Source organism: Bos taurus, chromosome 29, assembly GCF_002263795.3.
Source record: "Bos taurus isolate L1 Dominette 01449 registration number 42190680 breed Hereford chromosome 29, ARS-UCD2.0, whole genome shotgun sequence".
In the NCBI taxonomy this organism is placed as follows: domain Eukaryota; kingdom Metazoa; phylum Chordata; class Mammalia; order Artiodactyla; family Bovidae; genus Bos; species Bos taurus.
In genome coordinates this window covers 1,423,634-1,444,174 of record NC_037356.1, presented here as the reverse complement: position 1 = coordinate 1,444,174, position 20,541 = coordinate 1,423,634, and the positions used below count along the sequence as shown (strand labels likewise).

Sequence of the window (20,541 nt, the reverse complement as noted above, 5' to 3'; positions counted from 1 at the left end):
ATTGTATTTTCAATAAAGGCAGAGTCACTTTTTGGTATTTGATTATCTCTGCAGAGCTTTTACATTAGCAAACACATATACATACATAATATATATGTCTAAAGGTTGCTTAATGGGCTGTCATAAAATAGAATGCCATTTGTTATAGCCTTCAACATGATGCTTATTAAAATAGCACTTAATCATTTATATTTTATGAGGATTATCCTTCATATAGGAAGGTTTTTTAAAAAAATTTTAATGTGGTTTTACGTATTTATTTTGGCAGTGCTGGGTCTTCATCACTGTGCAGGCTCTTTCTCTAGTTGTGGTGAGCCCACATCTCACTGCAGCATCCCCTGTTGCAGCACATGGGCTCAGGGCTCAGGGCACGCGGGCTCGGTAGCTGTGGCTCCCGGGCTCTAGGGCACAGACTCGGTAGTTGTGGCGCACAGGTTTAGTTGCCCTGGGGCACGTGGGATTTTCCCAGATCGGGGATCAAACCCGTATCACCTGTATTGGCAGGTGGACTCTCTATTGCTGAGCCACCAGAGAAGCCTAGGAAGGTTTTTTTTTTTAATTGAAATTTACTTGGCATAAAATACTATGTTGGTTTCAGGTGTACCTCATAGTGATTTAACATTTGTGTGTATTACAAAATGATCACCACATTAGTTTAGTAACCATCTGTCCCATATAAAGTTATTTCAGTTTTATTGACCGTATTCCATATGCTGTATAGTACATATGATTGCTTATTTATTTTCTACCTGGAGGTTTGTACCTCTAAATCCCCTTCACTTGTTTTACCTACCCCCAACACCCTCTCCTCCGGCAACTATCAGTTTGTCCTCTGTATCCTTGAGTCTGTTTAGTTTTGTTTTTCAGATTCCACATATAAGTGAGAATATATGATATTTGTCCTCCTCAGTCTGACTAATTTCACATAGCATAATAGCCTCTGGATTCATCCATGTTGCCCCAAATAGCAAGATTTCATTTTTTTATTGTGGCTGAGTAATATTCCATTGTATATATACACCGTATCATTTTTTTATTCATTTGTCTTTTGATGGACACTTAGGTTGTTTCCGTATCTCGGCTGTTGAAAATAATGCTTCAGTGAATGTTGGGATATATGTATCTTTTCAAGTTAGTCTTTGTGTTTCCTTTAGATAAATACACAGATGTGAAATTGCTAAATCATGTGACAGTTCTATTTTTAATTTTTTGAGGAAACTGCATGGTTTTTCCCATAGAAACTGTACCACTTCTATTCCCACCAATAGGTCACAAGCACTGCTTTTCTCCACATCTTCACCAACAGTTGTAATTATTGTCTTTTCTATGATAGCCTTTCTAACAAGTATAAAATGGTCACATTATGGTTTTGATTTACTTTTCTCTGATTAGTGTTGAGCATCTTTTCATGTCTTTTGGTCATCTGTATGTCTTCACTGGAAAAATGTCTGTTCATATCCTCTATTCATTTTTAATGAGATTTATTTTATGTTGAGTTGTATCAGTTCTTTATATATTTTGGATATTAAGCCCTCATCAGAAGTATCATTTGCAAGTATCTTCTCCCATTCATTAAGCTGCCTTTTTATTTTGTTTATAGTTTCCATCCCTGTGCAAACACTTTTTAGTTTGATACAAGCATATTTGTTTATTTTTGCTTTTTTATTCTTACCTGAGGAGACAGATCCAAAAAAAATATTACTAAGACCAGTGTTGATAAGTATATTGTGTTTTCTTCTAGGAGTTCTTCAGCTTCAGGTCTTACATTTAAGTCTTTTTTTAAGGTTTATTTATTTATATTTGGCTGTGCTAGGTCTTCATTGCTGCACATGGGTTTTCTCTAGTTGTGGCAGGCGGGGGCTCCTCCTTAGTAGTGGCGTGTGGGCTTCTTTTGCTGCAGAGCATGGCCTCTAGGTGTGCAGGCTCAGTCATTGTGGCCCACAGGCTTTGTTGTCCCAAGATTTGTGGGGCATCTGGGAATCTTCCCAGACCAGGGATCAAACCCGTGTCCCCTGCATTGGCAGGTGGACATGCCATTTTTAGCCACTGGACCACCAGGGAACCCTTACCTGTAAGTCTTTAATCCATGCTGTGTTTAGTGTGTGCATGGTGTGAGAGGAGTCCAGTTTGATTCTTCTGCATGTAGCTGTCCACTTTCCCAACACTGTTTACTGAAGAGGCTGTCTTTTTCTCATTGTATATTCTTGCCTCCTTTGTCATAAATTAATTGACCATCTAAGTGTGGATTTATTTCTGGATGCTCTAGTCTGTCCCGTTGGTAAATGTACTGTTTTTGCCCCAGTACCATACTGTTTCGATTACAGTAGCTTTGTTCTTGTTGTCATGTCTGACTCTTTGCAACCTCACAGACTGTAGCAAGCCAGGGTCCTCCGTCTTCCACTGTCTCCTGGAGTTTGCTCAGATTCATGTCCACTGGATTGACAGTACTATCTAACCATCTCTTCCTCTGCCGCCCACTCTTCCTTTTGCTTTGTAGAACAGTCTAAACTCAGGGAGGCATGAAATATCCAGCTTTGTTCTCCTTTCTCAATATTTGGTTATTCAAGGTCTTTTGTGTTTTTGAACAAAATTTAGAATTATTTCTGCTAGTTCTAAGAAAAATACAATTGATATTTTGATAAGGATTGCATTGAGTGTGCAGATTGCCTTGGGAGTATGGTCAGTTTTAAAATATTAATTCTCCTAATTTATAAGTACAGCATATCTTTCCATTTGTTTGTGATATCTTCAATTTCTTTCATCAGTGTCTTATAATTTTCCAAGTATATGTCTTTTACCTCCTTATGTAGATTTATTCCTAGGCATTTTATTATTTTAATGTGATTGTAAATAGGGTTGTTTTCCTAATTTTCTCTTTCTAGTTCATTGTTAGCATATAGGAATGTAAAAGATTTCTGTATATTAATTTTGTATCCCTCAACTTTACTGAAATAATTTATTATGTCTAATAGTTTTTTGGTGGCATCTTGAGGATTTTCTATATAGTTTCATGTCATCTACAAACATTGATCATTTTACTTCTTCCTTTCCAGTTTGAAATCTCTTTATTTCTTTTTCTTGTCTCATTACTGTGGCTAGGACTTCTAGTACTGTTAAATAAGTGGCAAGAGTGAGTATCCTTGTCTTGATCCTAATCTTAGAGAAACTATTTTCAGCTTTTCACTGTTGACTCTGATGTTGGCTATGTGTTTGTCATATAGGGTCTCTATTATGTTGAGACATGTTCCCTCTATGCCCACTTTCTGGAGAGCTTTTATCACAAATGGATGTTACATTTTGTCAAAACCTTTATCTATATCTATTGTGATGATCATATAACTTTTATTCTTCAATTTTTTAATGTGGTATGTCACATTGATTTATTTGTGGCTATTGAACCATGCATATATCCCGGGGATAAATCCCACGTAATCACAGTGTATAATCTTTTTAATGTATTATTAAACTTGATTTGCTGATATTTTGTTGAGACCTTCTGCATCTATGTTCAGCAGTGATACTGACCTGTTACTTTTTTTTGTAGTGTCTTTGTCTGGTTTTTGCATCATGCTGATACTGGTCTCCTAGAATGAGTTCAGAAGCATTCCATCCTCTTCAGTATTTTGGAATAGTTTGAAAAGGATCAGCATGAACTCTTCTTGGGTAATTTCCACTACTCTATCTTCCAGTTCACTGGTCTGTTCTTTTCTATCATATAATCTACTGTTTATTCTTTGTAGTGTATTTTTTTTATTTCAGTTGTTGTATTATTAAGCTCTTTTTTGGTTCTTCTTTGTGTTTTCTCTTTGTTAAACTTATTGTTGTATTCATCCATTTTTCTCCTGAGTCCATTGAACATCTTTAACATCATTACCTCTAACTCTTTACTGGGTGAATTGCTTATCCTACATCTTCTTCATGTGGATTTATACCTCTCTCACCTCATTTTGCCCAATTTTCTTTTTTATTTCTTCATACTAAGTAGGCTGGTTATGATTCCTGATTTTGGAGAAGTGGCCTCATGTTGGAGATGTCCTATGGGGCTCAGCAGGGCACTCCCTGTGTTCACTGGAGTCATATGCTCTTGGGTTGCCTCATGTTTGGGCTGTGTGAACCCTTCTCTTGTGGCATGGCCAGCTACTGTGGGCATGCTGGTTGGCAGGGCTGGCCCCTTGCAAAGGTGGCTGCCAGCCACTGCCTCATGTATTGGCTGCTTTCCCACTGGTGGGTGGGGCTGGATCCCAGCATAGCTGATCATGGGGCCTGTGAAGCCCAAGGCTGGTGCCAACCCTCTAATGGGTGGGGCCAGATCCTGGCACAGCTGAGTGTGCAGTCCATGAAGTCCTGGGACTGGTGCCAACCAGCTGGTAACCTCCAGCACAAAGAGGTTAAAGGGAGCTCTCCAAAATGGTGTTTGTCAGTGCTGGTGTCCACATGGTGGAATAAGCTCCCGAGAATGGTTGCCACCGGTACCTCCATCCCCAGGGGAGTCCTAGTTGCCACTCCCCTCTCCCAGAGGCTCTCCATGATGAGCAAGTAGATCTGACCCAGGCTCCTTTCAAACTGCTGAGACTCAGAGCATGAGAGATTTTGTGTGTGTTCTTTAAGAGCAGAGTCTTTGTTCCCTGTATCCCTCTGGCTTTCTCAAAGGTAAGGCCTGCTAGTTTTCAAAGCCAGACATCCTAGAGGCTCATCTTCCCAGTACAACACCCCCAAGCTAGGGAACCTGATGTGTGGTTCAGATCCCTTTGTGCTAGAGAAGGACCTCTGCAATTGTGATATTCTTTCAGTTTGAGAGTTGCTGATCCAGGGATGTGATTCTGACTACACCCTTCTTAGTCCATCCCTTCTACTCAATTTTATTATGGTTCCTTCTTTATATCTTTAGACATATAAAATCTTCTCTGCTAGTCTTCAGGTTGTTCCCATAGGTAGTTGCTATGTAAGGAGTTATTATGGTTTACCCCTGGAACAGGTGAGTTCAGGGTGTTCCTACTGTGCTATGCTATGCCATCTTGAACACACTCCCCCCTTTTAGGAAGCTGATTTTATAACTGCTCTCCATTTTTTATATGTGAAGATTTGGAATTAACTTTGCTAATTGACATAGTCAAGCCATTGCCCAAAGAGAAAAATCTCAAGTGTCTACTGAATAATCAAAAAAGAGTTCCGTATGACTCTTGTCTCTTTTAAGCTTTTATAATCTATTATGTCATTTATTTACCACTTATTAGTTTAAAGATTTCATAAAGAAAATTCATATCTGTTATGTGTTAAAATCCAATAATTAGTTAATTCTCTCTAAAATAATTGGAATGAATAAGTAAACATATAATTAAATAATTTGTGCTGAAATTTTACCTCGGGCAATAAAAACCATAATATTTACATCATTATTTTTAAGTCTTCTAAAATGTGTGGTATTTCTATAATATTAAAATAACAATTATTTTTTCCTTCCTAGACAAGTGGAATTACTGATATAAAGGTAGGTCATTTCTGAATTACTAGAGCTTTGATAACTTTTCTGCTTAAGTATGAAGCTTCCTGATCATTTACACTTAGGGGAAAAAGGTTGAAAGTTCATACCCACCCAGTAGTAGAAACAGCAGTCTTGCACTCAGTCCTTTACCTATTGCATACCCGGGGCTGTGACAACCCCCATTTTCCTTTGGAGAATTTACTAATGGGACTAACCACCTGGCATGTAAGTTTTTCTCTGGTCTCAGTGACATACTTAAGACCAGAATTAGCAAGAGGTTTTTGGTTTATTTGGATATTTTTTGGTGTGTGTTTGTTGCTTTGAAAAAGATGTTTTCCATGGATTTGTGCAAAAGCTTGACTATATAGAGAAAAGTGAGGGGTTTATCTTTATTCTGCTCCTGGGTAATTAACGAAGGATCAAGTTTATCATGATAGGCTTTTTTGTGACTCCATATTTACTTAGACTTATATTTGTATTTGTTAAATTTTCTTTCACTTAGGGAAGGTGTTATAAAATTAGATTTAGTCAGAACTCAGAACTTACAGTAATTTTTAAGACTAATTGGCCTTTCACTATCCATACAGTTTGCTAAATAAAATAACAGCATAAAAATTAGTACCCTCATAAGCATCTAAAGGGCTTCCCTAGTGACTCAGTTGGTAAAGAATCTGCCTGCAATGCAGGAGACCCAGGTTTGATCCCTGGGTCAGGAAGATCCCCTGGAGAAGGGAATGGCTACCCCCTCTAGTACTCTTGCCTGGAGAATCCCCATGGACAGAGGAGCCTGTCAGGCTACAGTCCTTGGGATCACAGAGTCGGACTTGACTATGTGACTAACTTTAAGCATCTAAAACATTCATTTACATGCTATAAATTAATATACTAACCTTAAAACATGACTAAAGTCAGCCCTTCTATAGAAATACTTTGTTAGTCTAACTATTATTTAAGAGAAAAAGTACTTTTATAAAATACTATCATTCAGACAGTTCAGTAACCCAACTGTGTGCTCAAGTAAACAGGCGCCATGAGGTTTCACCATTTCAAGAAGAAAAGTCAGTTAAAACTATGAAACCTTAAAATTTGGAGGGTGGGGGTAGGGAATAAGAAATTGATTGGGCCTGTAAAAAGAACCCATCAACAATACATAGGTAAAGTTTAATCAGTGCCTGTTTTCACATGATAACCATCTACTGGAGAATATATTTTTAAAATCATTGAAAAGTATTTAGGAAAAAATGAAATGAGAGAGCACCAAAAATGCTATCCAGAAAAATGGAAAATGTTTTAAAATACAAATTGTATAAATCCATTACCCGTGTAATTCTTTCAGGTCATACTTACAATACTTATTTAATTATGGTACATTTAGAAAATTGTGTTTTTTTTTTTAAAAATCATTACTATCATTCTTAAATACTTTAAATCAACACTGGGCAGAAAAGTCACAGGTGAAATCTAATTTTATGGAAAAATTTTGAATGAAATCATAACAGAGCAGCAGACTATCAAGAATTATATATTTTGACTAGGTGATGTCTTTTTAGGAGAAAATTTTGAATCTTTTCCAAGATTGTTTTTCAAACAGATCTGCCCATGAGTGTTCTCCTTTGGAGAGAAAAATTGTATTAGGTCTACCTTCTTTATATTTATCACAAATGGGCTCGAATTTTAGAATAAGCAAACCTGTCTCCTTTAAAGCAGATTATAGATTACTTTTTTATCTGTACTAGTATATCTCAGGAGAAGGCAATGGCACCCCACTCCAGTACTGTTGCCTGGAAAATCCCATGGATGGCGGAGCCTGGTAGGCTGCAGTCCATGGGGTCGCACAGAGTCGGACACATCTCAAGCGACTTAGCAGCAGCAGCAGCGAGTATATCTCAAATGAGCAAAGTTAACATATACTAAAGGCAAGGGCCTAACAAGCAGAGAAATACCTTGAATGACCCTTCTTTCCCAAAGGTCACATTGGCCAATATTGTTTTGAGAACGTTTGACCTCCTGGAGCATTTTTTTCCATTCAAAAGTAGACCTTTCTAAAGATTTTTAAACTTCTATAAAAGGATAGTGTAGGTGGCGCTCAGACAGTAAAGAATCTTCCCATAATGTGGGAGACCTAGTTTCGATCCCTGGGTTGGAAAGATACCCTGGAGAAGGGAATGGGAACCCACTCCAGTATTCTTGCCTGGAGAATTCCATGGACAGTGGAGCCTGGTGGGATATACTCCATGGGATCTCAAAGAGTCGGACACTACTGAGCAACTAACACATATACATAATAATTAGGCAGTAAACAGAAGTTTTAATGAACAGATTTGGCCTTTGAAGCAAAACATAAAACAGGTAAGCCTTTTTTTTTTTTTTCAGGTAAGCATTTTTAATGCTTTAATATATACATTTCTATTCCTATTTATCAATATTGATATTAATATAGTAAATGAATAATTTAAAATGTGCAATTAATCAAAAATTTTTTGAGTGACTTTATCACATGCCAGCCCATATGCAATGGCAGTCAAAGCCTTAAATTTAGAAACTTAAAAATGACAATTCTAAGCCATAATCATCTATAGTCTTACGAGCTTTTAAACATCGAAAATTGGAGCTTCAAAAAGATATTTTACTCATGTTATGCTTTTTGTACTAAAATATTACTCTTCTGTAAGCAGAGAACTATTGTTTAATCAGCATAATTCATGGGTATTCAAATCATAGTTCTATTATAAAGGACTTCATGGGGTTATTTAAAGCATTTTCATGAGTTTTCATGTCAGAATATATCCTGTTTTTTAAAATTTTGTGAGAAAAAAAGTTTAGACTTTCCCTAAGAAACTTCTTACAGCATTTAATTAACATAGCATCAGAAATCTTTAATCTTGCTCTAAATTTTTCATGTTGTGATTTAAATATGTTTTTTATTCTTTTATGACATTAACCATTGGGTTGCCCATACCAGACAATAAAACTTTTTCATGATGCTGCATTGCTCAAGACTGTGTTATTGGCACAGTCTCATCCAGGATCTAGTGATCTTGGTATAGAATGGCCCAGAATCAGACTGCCATCATATTGATTTAATATATAATTTTTCATACCACCCTACAGTGAGGGGTTGATATGTGATTTTCTATAATGACATATATTGTTTTAATGTGGAAAACAAATCTTTTAAAATTAAAAGATATGTTAATTCTGGTTCCATTACTAGTCAGCACTAGAAGGCATACCCTATTACACAGAAAGTCTTAAAACTAACAATTTGTTCTAGCTACAGAGAACAGTAATGCATGCAGTGAGCCTTTTCTGTACTGGAGCATGGGCATCCCCTTCACTGTGATGTGTTAAGTGGCAGCTGTCACTGAGGACCTGTGTTGTGAGAAGGTGGGAGGTGAAGAGAGACATTTAGGAGGTACACAGGAGTAAAGTCACATGAGTCAACTTACAGGAAAGGGTCTTTCCAACATGTGTCCAAATGCACAGAAAATATGCATCTCTTGTATGTAACAATTTTTTCAATGATAGTTTATTTTATTCTCTAGAGTGTAGACTTCACTAACAGGGAACATTCAAGGCATACATCTATTAACAAACTGGAATACGAGAATGAAAGGCTCCGAAATGATCTTGCAAAACTTCATGCCAGTGGAAAATCAACATGGGCTAATGTAAATACCTATGAAGAAGCAGGAAGGTATGCCTATCAAAGCCAAATAAAAATGGGGTAAAAATGAAGATGGGTATGCCAGCTCCACTTACATAAGGATATAAACATACAAACATTCAAGTGAAATTTGTTTTTAAATAATCAAATTGTAATTTTATACACTTTCTCTTCAGCTGCTTAAAATTTGTTTATGGGGACAATTCAATAGTCTAGATATACATGAAATTCTATGGTCTCAGTAGCTTTCCAAGGGTAACAGTGAAATGAGTAGACTGTTAAATGAATTTTTGTCAGTTCCGAACTTTCTTAGAACCTGATGTGGCATACAGAATATACAAAAGTAATCTTTTTTTTTTTTTTATGTCAGAGTACAGGAACGGCTACCTACTCCAGTATTCTGGCCTGGAGAACTCCATGGACTGTATAGTCCATGGGGTCACAAAGAGTCGGACACGACTGAGCGACTTTCACTCACTCATTCACAGGCAGATAGCATGTCTGGCTTAACTTCAGATACATGTACACTTTGTACTGATGCTCCATCAGTGGAGACAGACTGTGGTCTTTTCACAGGAGAGAACCTGGGGGTGTGTGAGAGGGGTCTTCTGTGAGTGAAGAGAAGCATGTGGAAAATCAATACCTGCTGCCTACATTATCCCCAGGCTCTTTAAAATGTCTTACTTCAAAATTTAAGTAAATATATCAGCCTTAACATTTGACTAATTTCTTCAACTTTAATAAAATATGTTTGGAGTCAGAACTGTCTCTGGAGTTCTTTCACCATTTTCCAGCACTGGGAAAATGCTCAGCAAAACAAACAAGTTTCTTTTCTACAGGATTTTGCAAAGCCATTAATGTGGTAATTACTTTGTGAGTTTCCAGGAACAGGTATGGTGTGCAGTATTCCCCAAACTTGTTTGATACGAGGTTTATTAACATTCCATGGTGCTGAGAAATGGTGAATCAATAGGTCCAGACCTAACATCAGTACAACTTTTGTTTAAAAGCTCATAATACTTAGCATGAAAACTTCACATACAGATAATTAATATTTGCAGCTTTGGGGAATTCAAATATTTAACCTTTATTTTCCCATCTGACAAGTAGGGATAATAATTATAAGGGTTTTCTGAGGATTATAGGAGAAAACCTATTTCTTTGTAAAATGTATAATTCCCTAAATGTTAGACATTATCATTGATACTATTATTCTAACAAAATTGTTAATATTTACAATAATATTGATACTTCTCCAACTCCCAGTACCTAAAAAGTATATTTTGGTGGATAAACAATGACTGAATCTGACATTTCCTCTAAAGATAGTGCTGTTGGGGAAGGGTGATGCCCGGCTCCCTAAGTAGCCCAGTGCTACAGGTACAGTCCTTAAGTCCAGGGGCTGTACTTGACACATCTGCTCAGCATCCTCGTGCGTGTAGTACATCCTTTCCCACTCTCACCACCCTGACCCTGTGTGTGCCGGAAGGATATGTTCTAACCCAGTGTTAGAAACAGCAAGCACTCAGAAGTGCTGAACTAATAGCTGTTCAGGTGGTCATGGGAGGGAATGAGAGAAGCCTGCTGCTGCTCCACAGGGGCGCTTCTTCGGTCGGTAGGGTGGTATGTTCCGGGCAGTGCAGCGAGAGTCCAAAAGGGATGTGGAGAGGATGAGGGGCGTGCACCCCAGCCAGAGGGCAGCTCCCTGCTGAGTATCCCCATGTTGACTGGCCAGGGTAACTGCAAATCTGTCCAGAAAACCTAACCTTGATCTGGGGGTAAGAATATAATTTCTAATATAGAATAAACCCTTTACAACGCACTTCTCTCCCCATGGATACATTTCTCCATGGGTCACATCCCCACCCCCTGTATGCGGTTTTCTCTCTCTAAGAGAAAATCAGCACCCCAGTGATGTTATGAAGGGTCTTCACCGCGTCTTCTCCAGCCACTGGTCTGTATTGCACCCCTGTTAATGCAGAACATTGTTTCCTATTCTTGCTTGTTGGGAATAACTTGGAAAGCCTCAGGTGAAGGTACTAGATGTTCTTCTTTAAACAAAAAGACAGCTCCTCTGCCTTTTCCTGTCTTTAATCAGTGTTTTTATTGTTTGGATTGCTTGGGCAGTACGGAATGTGTTAAGAGTGCCTAACGGAAACAAGGCGGCAGGGGGCACGGAGCAGTGTAAGAGGTAACATGCTCAGCGGGAGACTGTCTTAATAAGCAGCTTGGGCGACTGTTCCTACTGCAGAGCCCTGTGTCCTGCCAGTCTCATTTGTTCAAAGTTTCATTAAGTTTGTTTTAATGGCTTGTCTGATTTCAATGTTCTCCAGTGACCTGATTTTTAAAAGAAACAGCATTTCAAATGTTCTGAATAAATTAGTACCATGTAAAACCCACTATGGGGAAAGAATTGTTGAGAGGCAAGGACACTGTGAACTCACTGGTGGAGAACTGTAAAGCACATATCTATTAATTTTAGCAAGTGAAAAAAGGCAATGTCCTTTCCTTCCCTCACAACACAGCTCAGTGAAGTCAAATACTAAAAGCTGTATGTATTTATTAGGAAGAAAATAATCAAAAAACACACAGTCATATTTACATATCAATGGCTAATACAATAAGGTCTTATTAAAGTATTTTAGAAAGGAAAAAGCTTTTAGATAAAGGTATGGGAACATAATGTTCCACAACATTTTAAAGTCTGTAGTCTAATTTTTAACCCCTTCTTGCTTTTGACTGAGGAAGATTTGTATAATATATTATTAAAATAAGCTTTTGTCTACTTGGAAGTTAACTCGGTTTTTATTGCTTTTCACTCCTGTTAGAAGTGATAAGATGTTTGTGTTCATCCACTTAAAAAGTGAAGCATTTTAGGATATTTCAAAGGATTTCTTTTCCAATAAAAAGTTATTCAGCACTTTAAAAAACTTAATGGAGTTCCTTGGTGGCCTAATGGTCAGGATTCCAGGCTTTCACTGCTGTGGTCCCTGGTCAGGGAGCTGAGATCCTCAAGCAGTGTGATGGCCTAATGGTCAGGATTCCAGGCTTTCACTGCTGTGGCCCAGCAGGGAGCTGAGATCCTCAAGCAGTGTGATGGGACCAGAAACACACAAACAAGATTAATGAATGAGATGAGACTGAATCTGGCAATGGAAGTAGTCAATGTTTTCAGCGTTTTTAGAATTAAGTTAGAGTTTTGAAGTTTAAGGATCATTTGCAAGCTAACTTAGAATAGTGGTGTCCAGAACTATTAATATATAACTAATTTTAATGGCAAATCAGTTTTGTAGTGTATGATGGAGTTTTATCTCTATATACAGTTCATACTTAAAACTGAATATATGGCTTTAAGAATTATATCATGTGCTGGAAAGATATTGGTAATCACAAGCTAATCAATAAAATTGCTTCAGATCTGGTCAGGAAATTAAAAGTTTCTAATACTAAAACACCACAAAGTCAGGTTTGTCATAATCACTCTACAGGATCTCTTGTCAAGGAATGAATAGTTATTTATCTAGAAGCAAAAAAGTAAGCTGAGTCAGTTTTGCACCAGGGTCTTGCTCAGGAGAGAAAAACACAGTAGCCTGAAGAGTTCCAGGCTCGGAAATAATGGAATCAGGCGTGTTATGTGGAGTGTTAGAAGGGGAGGCCAGAAGTGGTAAATCAGCCTAGTTTGTCAAGGGATCCCCTTTCGTGCTGAAGACAGTACACTGTATGTAGCCCAGGGAGGCTTGTAAACTCAACGGAGGACCAGGGCTGTGTAGACGGACAGCTCTGTGAACTGTGCGGTTGGCTCAGCCCTCAAGCCAGCCCGAGTTGGGTAGAGCTCTCTCCAACAGGAGGGCTCCTGCCCTCCTGGCAAAGCAAGGAGAGGCCTTGCAATAGGGTCTATGGAACAGACCAGCTTGTGAGATGGTAGTAAAAGCTTTCTGAAATAATTTTTAAGATAGCTTTTAAATTGATATACTTAGCATTTTTTTTTGCAAGGTGGTTTTGGTTTTATGAAGTATTTGAATAGCTGTATTCTTGAAGAAGAACTTTTCTGTCATATAAAGATGATTTAAAGCAAAAGTGCTTTGCTTCATAATGTAACTTTCCTTTCATTCTCTGCACTTTATTGATCTTACAATAAAGAAAATGTTCATGTATAAATTTTAGTAATTAAGATCGTAAAGTTGTATCTATACATCCAAAGCAAAATGGATAATTATTTAGATAATTTAGGGCAAATAATACTTTCCCTGAAATCTCTGTATAATTGAGATTACAGAGGGATGTATATTTCTTGAACCATTTCTATAATTATCTTATTTTTTTCCACTGTGCTTTGAAGTATAGATGGACTCATTCAGATTAAAAGGTTCAACTGAAGATTCTATGCAGATGTACAAGGCAATTGTTATAATTCTATTTGAATTGTGGGATGTTTCATTTTATTTTGCACATCATAAACCATGTTATTTTAGTTTAATTTGCTGTTCTGTTTCCATGGTAATTATGGTTTGGAAGAATGGATTAAAAACAATCCATTTCAAGATAAATAAAAATGGAAACCACGTTTTGTTTTTATGTACTAGTTTACAGATGCCTCACTTAACTTTTATTGCTATTTGTATGCATAGCTTTGAAAACGTTTGCATAATAAAAGAAGTCTATATAGATAGATAGTCTTTGGATAAGAACAGAGAAAAATAATGTAAATTTTTAAAACTGTGTAAAGTTAAAATATGAAGACTTTGAAAATGGTTAATCAATACCTGTAGAGAATTTGAATTGTTAGTAAAAATAAATAACTTTAAATTGAAAGGATTTTTATGTTTCCATGGTCTTTGATGATTTTGATTAAACCCCATTTTCATGAATTAATATTCAGAGAAGATACTTATTTAGTTCCAAACAGCCCATACTGTTAGGACCTTTTTGTGTAAAATTTTAGGGTAAGTTGGTTTGTTTATTTTATTATTCATTTGTTTAGTCAGCACACCAAAATTTAAAATCCCACTGGTATTTTATTCAGTCTAATCTTCTACCCTATATTTTGGCACAAACAACCAATTCTATACTGTGCTTTTCATCAAACTGTGGAGTTCAATTCTCATAACAACCCTTTTTTATAAATGAAAAAATTAAAGTTACAGGTAAATATAGTTACCTGTTGCTCAAGGTCATACAACTAAGTGTGGAGGAGTTTAGGAGATAATGTAAATTGAAAACATACTATAAATTATTAAGCTCGACATAAATTATAATTATTATTATTGTACGGAGACTTATTCTAGTGTGAAAAAAAAAAGAGAACAATTATGTTAAGAAAGCCAGTGAGGTTAAGTAAAATGAGAATAGGAAAAGGGTGTCTGTTTAGAATTGTCAAGGGTAGCCGTGTTAGCTGTTTAAAAATTTTTTCTCATACTGGTTTAATGTCATTTAATTAAATAGCAAAGAGACAAAACAGTAAAACACAGAAAGAGAAACAATATAGGCAATAAGAATGGCAGAATATTTTTAGCAATTATGAAAGTTTCCTGCTTCATTATTAATTGTTCTAAGTCTTTTAAGTGGAATAGAAATTGTCAGCAAAATTATTTTCAAAGACATACCCAGATAACAACTCCAAATATTTTATTGTGCTTTCCCCACAGTTAGAAATCAGAGAAATTTAAATTCTTAGCTCCATAAATAAGCAGGTGACCTTGGTATCAATAATGACAACCAGTCCTTCTCTTTTAGATTTAACCACGATCGTGAGCCAAACAGAAGCACAACACCTCCATTGCCGTCTTCGCCATTTCAAACCAAAGAAATAACCAGTCCTTTGGTTAGTGATGAGGAAGTATTCCCCATGGTGAGTTGCTGACTATTGGTTACTATTTTCTCCTTTATGGAGTGAATACTCTTACACTGATACTGATATTACTGATATGTACAGAGTAGTTTAAAAAAATATATTGCTCTTTAAATAAGACTCCAAGATGGGTCTGCAAGTAATTCAGCAGTGACTATCTATAGAAGGAAAAGCATCCATAATGTTTCGTGAAGTATTTCACCTCAAGTACAGGCTGAAATTACTGGTGACTTTTAAATATGCAAGTCACTTCTGGACATTCCATGAGCCTTAAAGATCTGTATATTTTAAAGAGCTACAACTGATCTTTTGTGACTGTTTTAAAAAAAAAATCTCTTTTACTGACTCTGACATACATACAGAAAGATGCACAAATCAGAATTGGACAGCTTGATGAATTATTGAAAAGGCAACAGAGCAGTGCAGCTGCCACCCAGGTAATAAACAGAGCATTAGTAGCTTTCCAGAGGCCCCCTTCCCACGCCCTTCCAGTCACTCCAGCCTACTCCCAAGATAACCACTGTCCTGACCTTTTAAGTCATAACTTGGTTGTAGCCATTTGTAAATTTTAGATAAATCGTATCATGCTGCGTGTGTTCTTTTGTATGGATTCTTTCTCCCACTGTTGTTTGAACATTGTTTGATGAGAGTCATTATCCATATTGTTGGCTGTAGTTTATCCACTTTTGTTTCTCTATTAGTATTACATTATATATAAATACCATATATAATGATATGATTATCCATGATACAATTTATCCATTCCACTATTGACATCAGATCAGATCAGATCAGTCGCTCAGTTGTGTCCGACTCTCTGCGACCCCATGAATCGCAGCACACCAGGCCTCCCTGTCCGTCACCAACTCCCGGAGTTCACTCAGACTCACGTCCATGGAGTCAGTGATGCCATCCAGCCATCTCATCCTCTGTTGTCCCCTTCTCCTCCTGCCCCCAATCCCTCCCAGCATCAGAGTCTTTTCCAATGAGTCAACTCTTTACATGAGGTGGCCAAAGTACTGGAGTTTCAGCTTTAGCATCATTCCTTCCAAAGAAATCCCAGGGCTGATCTCCTTCACAATGGACTGGTTGGATCTCCTTGCAGTCCAAGGGACTCTAAAGAGTCTTCTCCAACACCACAGTTCAAAAGCATCAATTCTTTGGCGCTCAGCCTTCTTCACAGTCCAACTCTCACATCCATACATGACTAAAGGAAAAACCATAGCCTTGACTAGACGAACCTTTGTTGGCAAAGTAATGTCTCTGCTTTTGAACATGCTATCTAGGTTGGTCATAACTTTCCTTCCAAGGAGTAAGCGTCTTTTAATTTCATGGCTGCAGTCACCATCTATAGTGATTTTGGAGCCCCCAAAAATAAAGTCTGACACTGTTTCCACTGTTTCCCCATCTATTTCCCACGACGTGGTGGGACCAGATGTCATGATCTTCGTTTTCTGAATGTTGAGCTTTAAGCCAACTTTTTCAGTCTCCACTTTGACTTTTATCAAGAGGCTTTTGAGTTCCTCTTCACTTTCTGCCATAAGGGTGGTGTCATCTGCATATCTGAGGTTATTGATATTTCTCCCGGCAATCTTGATTTCAGTTTGTGTTTCTTCCAATCCAGCGTTTCTCATAATGTACTCTGCATATAAGTTAAATAAACAGGGTGACAATATACAGCCTTGATGAACTCCTTTTCTATTTGGAACCAGTCTGTTGTTCCATGTCCAGTTCTAACTGTTGCTTCCTGACCTGCATACAACTTTCTCAAGAGGCAGATCAGGTGGTCTGGTATGCCCATCTCTTTCAGAATTTTCCACAGTTTATTGTGATCCACACAGTCAAAGGCTTTGGCATAGTCAATAAAGCAGAAACAGATGTTTTTCTGGAACTCTCTTGCTTTTTCGATGATCCAGCCGACGTTGGCAATTTGGATCTCTGGTTCCTCTGCCTTTTCTAAAACCAGCTTGAACATCTGGAAGTTCACGGTTCACATATTGCTGAAGCCTGGCTTGGAGAATTTTGAGCATTACTTTACTAGCGTGTGAGATGAGTACAATTGTGTGGTAGTTTGAGCATTCTTTGGAATTTCCTTTCTTTGGGATTGGAATGAAAACTGACCTTTTCCAGTCCTGTGGCCACTGCTGAGTTTTCCAAATTTGCTGGCATATTGAGTGCAGCACTTTCACAGCATCATCTTTCAGGATTTGGAATAGCTCAACTGGAATTCCATCACCTCCACTAGCTTTGTTCATAGTGATGCTTTCTAAAGCCCACTTGACCTCACATTCCAGGATGTCTGGCTCTAGGTCAGTGATCACACCATTGTGATTATCTTGGTCATGAAGATCTTTTTTGTACAGTTCTTCTGTGTATTCTTGCCATCTCTTCTTAATATCTTCTCCTTCTGTTAGGTCTGTACCATTTCTGTCCTTTATCGAGCTCATCTTTGCATGCAATGTTCCTTTGGTATCTCTGATTTTCTTGAAGAGATCCCTAGTCTTTCCCATTCTGTTGTTTTCCTCTATTTCTTTGCATTGATCGCTGAAGAAGGCTTTCTTATCTCTTCTTGCTACTCTTTGGAACTCTGCATTCAGATGTTTATATCTTTCCTTTTCTCCTTTGCTTTTCACTTCTCTTCTTTTCACAGCTATTTGTAAGGCCTCCCCAGACAGCCATTTTGCTTTTTTGCATTTCTTTTCCATGGGGATGGTCTTGATCCCTGTCTCCTGTACAGTGTCACGAACCTCATTCCATAGTTCATCAGGCACTCTATCTATCAGATCTAGGCCCTTAAATCTATTTCTCACTTCCACTGTATAATCATAAGGGATTTCATTTAGGTCATACCTGAATGGTCTAGTGGTTTTCCCTACTTTCTTCAATTTAAGTCTGAATTTGGCAATAAGGAGTTCATGTCTGAGCCACAGTCAGCTCCTGGTCTTGTTTTTGCTGATTGTATAGAGCTTCTCCATCTTTGGCTGCAAAGAATATAATCAATCTGATTTCGGTGTTGACCATCTGGTGATGTCCATGTATAGAGTCTTCTCTTGTGTTGTTGGAAGAGGGTGTTTGTTATGACCAGTGCATTTTCTACATTTGAATTATTTCCTGTTCAGAGGTGATTACAAATACTTTTCCTAAAAACATCCTTGTAAGTGTCCTTTGGTGCACATGTGTACACGTTTCCGTTGGATCTATACCTAAGAACGAAATATTGTTGTTGTTGAGTTGCTAAGTTGTGTCTTTGCAAGTCTGTGGACTGTAGCCTGCCAGGCTCTTCTGTCCATGGGATTTCCCAGGCTAGAATACTGGAGTGGGTTGCCATTTCCTTCACCAAGGGATCTTCCTGACCCAGGGATCAAACCAATGTCTCCTACATTGGCAAATGGATTCTTTACCACTGAGCCACCTCACTCAGAGTTGCTAGGTCACAGAATATGTACAAGGTCAGCTTTAGCATGTACTGTCAAGCTCTCTTCCTGTTTGAGTCAGTTCACAGCCCTATAAGTAGTGTGTGAGTATTCTCCTTTTCTCTATTCTTTCCAGCAGTTTTTAACTGTTATTGGTCTTAATTTTAACTCTCATGGTCAGTGGGTGCATGCATGCATGCTCAGTCGCTCAGTCATGTCTGACTCTTTGTGACCCCATGGACTGTAGCCCACGAGGCTCCTCTGTCCACAGGATTCTCCAGGCAAGAACACTGGAGTGGGTTGCCATGCCCTCCTCCAGGGGGTCTTCCTGACCCAGGGATGGAACGGGGGTCTCTTATGTCTCCTGCATTTGACAGGCAGGTTCTTTACCACTAGTGCCATCTGGGAAGCCCATGGTCAGTGGGTAGTAACATCTTCTTGTGACTTTAATTCTTACTTCCTGGAGACTAATGAGGTGAGTGCCTCTCATAAATGTATTGACTATTTTGATATTTGATATCTATTTGATTTGCTTATCTAATTTTCTATTGAATTGTCTTATTGATTTATAGAAGTTCTTTGTATATTCTAGATTTAAACCCTTTGGTGGTTATAGGTATTACAAATATCTTCTCCCATTCATACTTGCCTTCTCACTTAATAGAATGTTTTGATAATCAGAAGTTCCTAATTTTAATGTGTTCATACTTATAAATTTTTTTTATGCTTGATATTTTTGGTGTCTTATTTATAACTTTTGCTTGTCCCAAAGTTATAAAAAATATTATCTATTTATCTTTTAGAAGCTTTGGCTCTTTTTTTTTTTTTTTTTTTTTTTACTTAAGTATAGACCTGGAATCAATTTTTGCATATGGTGCAAGGAACAACCTCAGTCCCATTTCCCATGGAAATATTCAATTTGATTTATATATGGTTTCCAATTCTATAGATTCTTTTGGATTGTCTATATTTAGAATCAAAATTCCCTGGTGGCTTGGACGGTAAAGAATCCACCTGCAATGCAGGAGACCTGAGTTCGATCCCTGGGTCAAGGAGATCCCCTGGAGGAGGGCATGGCAACCCACTCCAGTATTCTTGTCTGGAGAATCCCCATGGATAAAGGAGCCTGGCGGGCTACAATCCATAAGAATGCAAAGAGTCAGCCACAACTGAGTGACTAAGCACACAGTGTTTTCCAGTTCTAGAGATTCCTTTGGATTTTCTATACTCAGAATCAAAATAATGATAGCTAGACTTCCTACTTTCAGAGAAGGCAATGGCACCCCACTCCAGTACTCTTGCCTGGAAAATCCCATGGATGGAGGAGCCTGGTAGGCTGCAGTCCATGGGGTCGTTAAGAGTCGGACACAACTGAGCGACTTACTTTCACTTTTCACTTTCATGCATTGGAGAAGGAAATGGAAACCCACTCCAGTGTTCTTGCCTGGAGAATCCCAGGGACAGGGGAGCCTGGCAGGCTGCCGTCTATGGGGTCGCACAGAGTCGGACACGACTGAAGCGACTTAGCAGCAGCAGCAGCAGACTTCCTACTTTCAAATCTTTATACTTTTTTTTTGTTGTTCTTGCCTTATTGTACACAGGACCTCTAGTAAATGTAAAGCAGTAGAAGTGATATTGCCAGCATCTTTCTCTCATTTTCAATTGCAAAGGGAAAACATTCAGCATGCCACTATTGTGCGTAATATTTGCTATAAATATTTTGCAGGTTCCTTATTAAAAGATTAAGAAGTTCCTTTTATTCCTAGATTGCTAAATTTGTTTTCACAAATTGGTATTGAATTTATCAATTGCTTTTTCCTGTGCTGTTGAAATGACCATATAATTTCTTCTTTGATCTGTTAATGTAGCATTTTTTTTTTCCTGATGTTAGATTGTTAACCCAACCTTGGAATTCTTAGAATAAACCACACTCGATCACTGGAGTTGATCTGTTCATATTGGTTTAGAGTTTTGCTTTATGTTCATGAGAGAAATTAGCCTGTAATGTTTCGTTGTTATGCTTGTCAAGCTTTGATACTCGATTATGCTGTCCTGGTAAAACAGGTGGGAAAGGTTTTAAATTCCGCATTCCCTGTTCTCTTTCCTGTGTTGTTTTCTGTGCATAAAGAGC

The 20,541-nt window shown here is 37.8% G+C and overlaps 1 protein-coding gene across 6 annotated transcripts in view; it reads left to right on the top strand.

Moving 5' to 3' along the window:
• DEUP1 (deuterosome assembly protein 1) overlaps positions 1-20,541 on the top strand; it is a 147,966-nt gene that overhangs the window by 106,626 nt on the left and 20,799 nt on the right. For all 6 annotated transcript variants that reach the window (XM_015461099.3, XM_015461097.3, XM_059882984.1 and 3 more), the window contains 3 exons: positions 5,465-5,488; positions 9,028-9,179; positions 14,883-14,997. In XM_015461099.3, the coding sequence (XP_015316585.2) occupies positions 5,465-5,488; positions 9,028-9,179; positions 14,883-14,997 (291 nt within the window). The remainder of the gene's footprint in view (positions 1-5,464; positions 5,489-9,027; positions 9,180-14,882; positions 14,998-20,541) is intronic.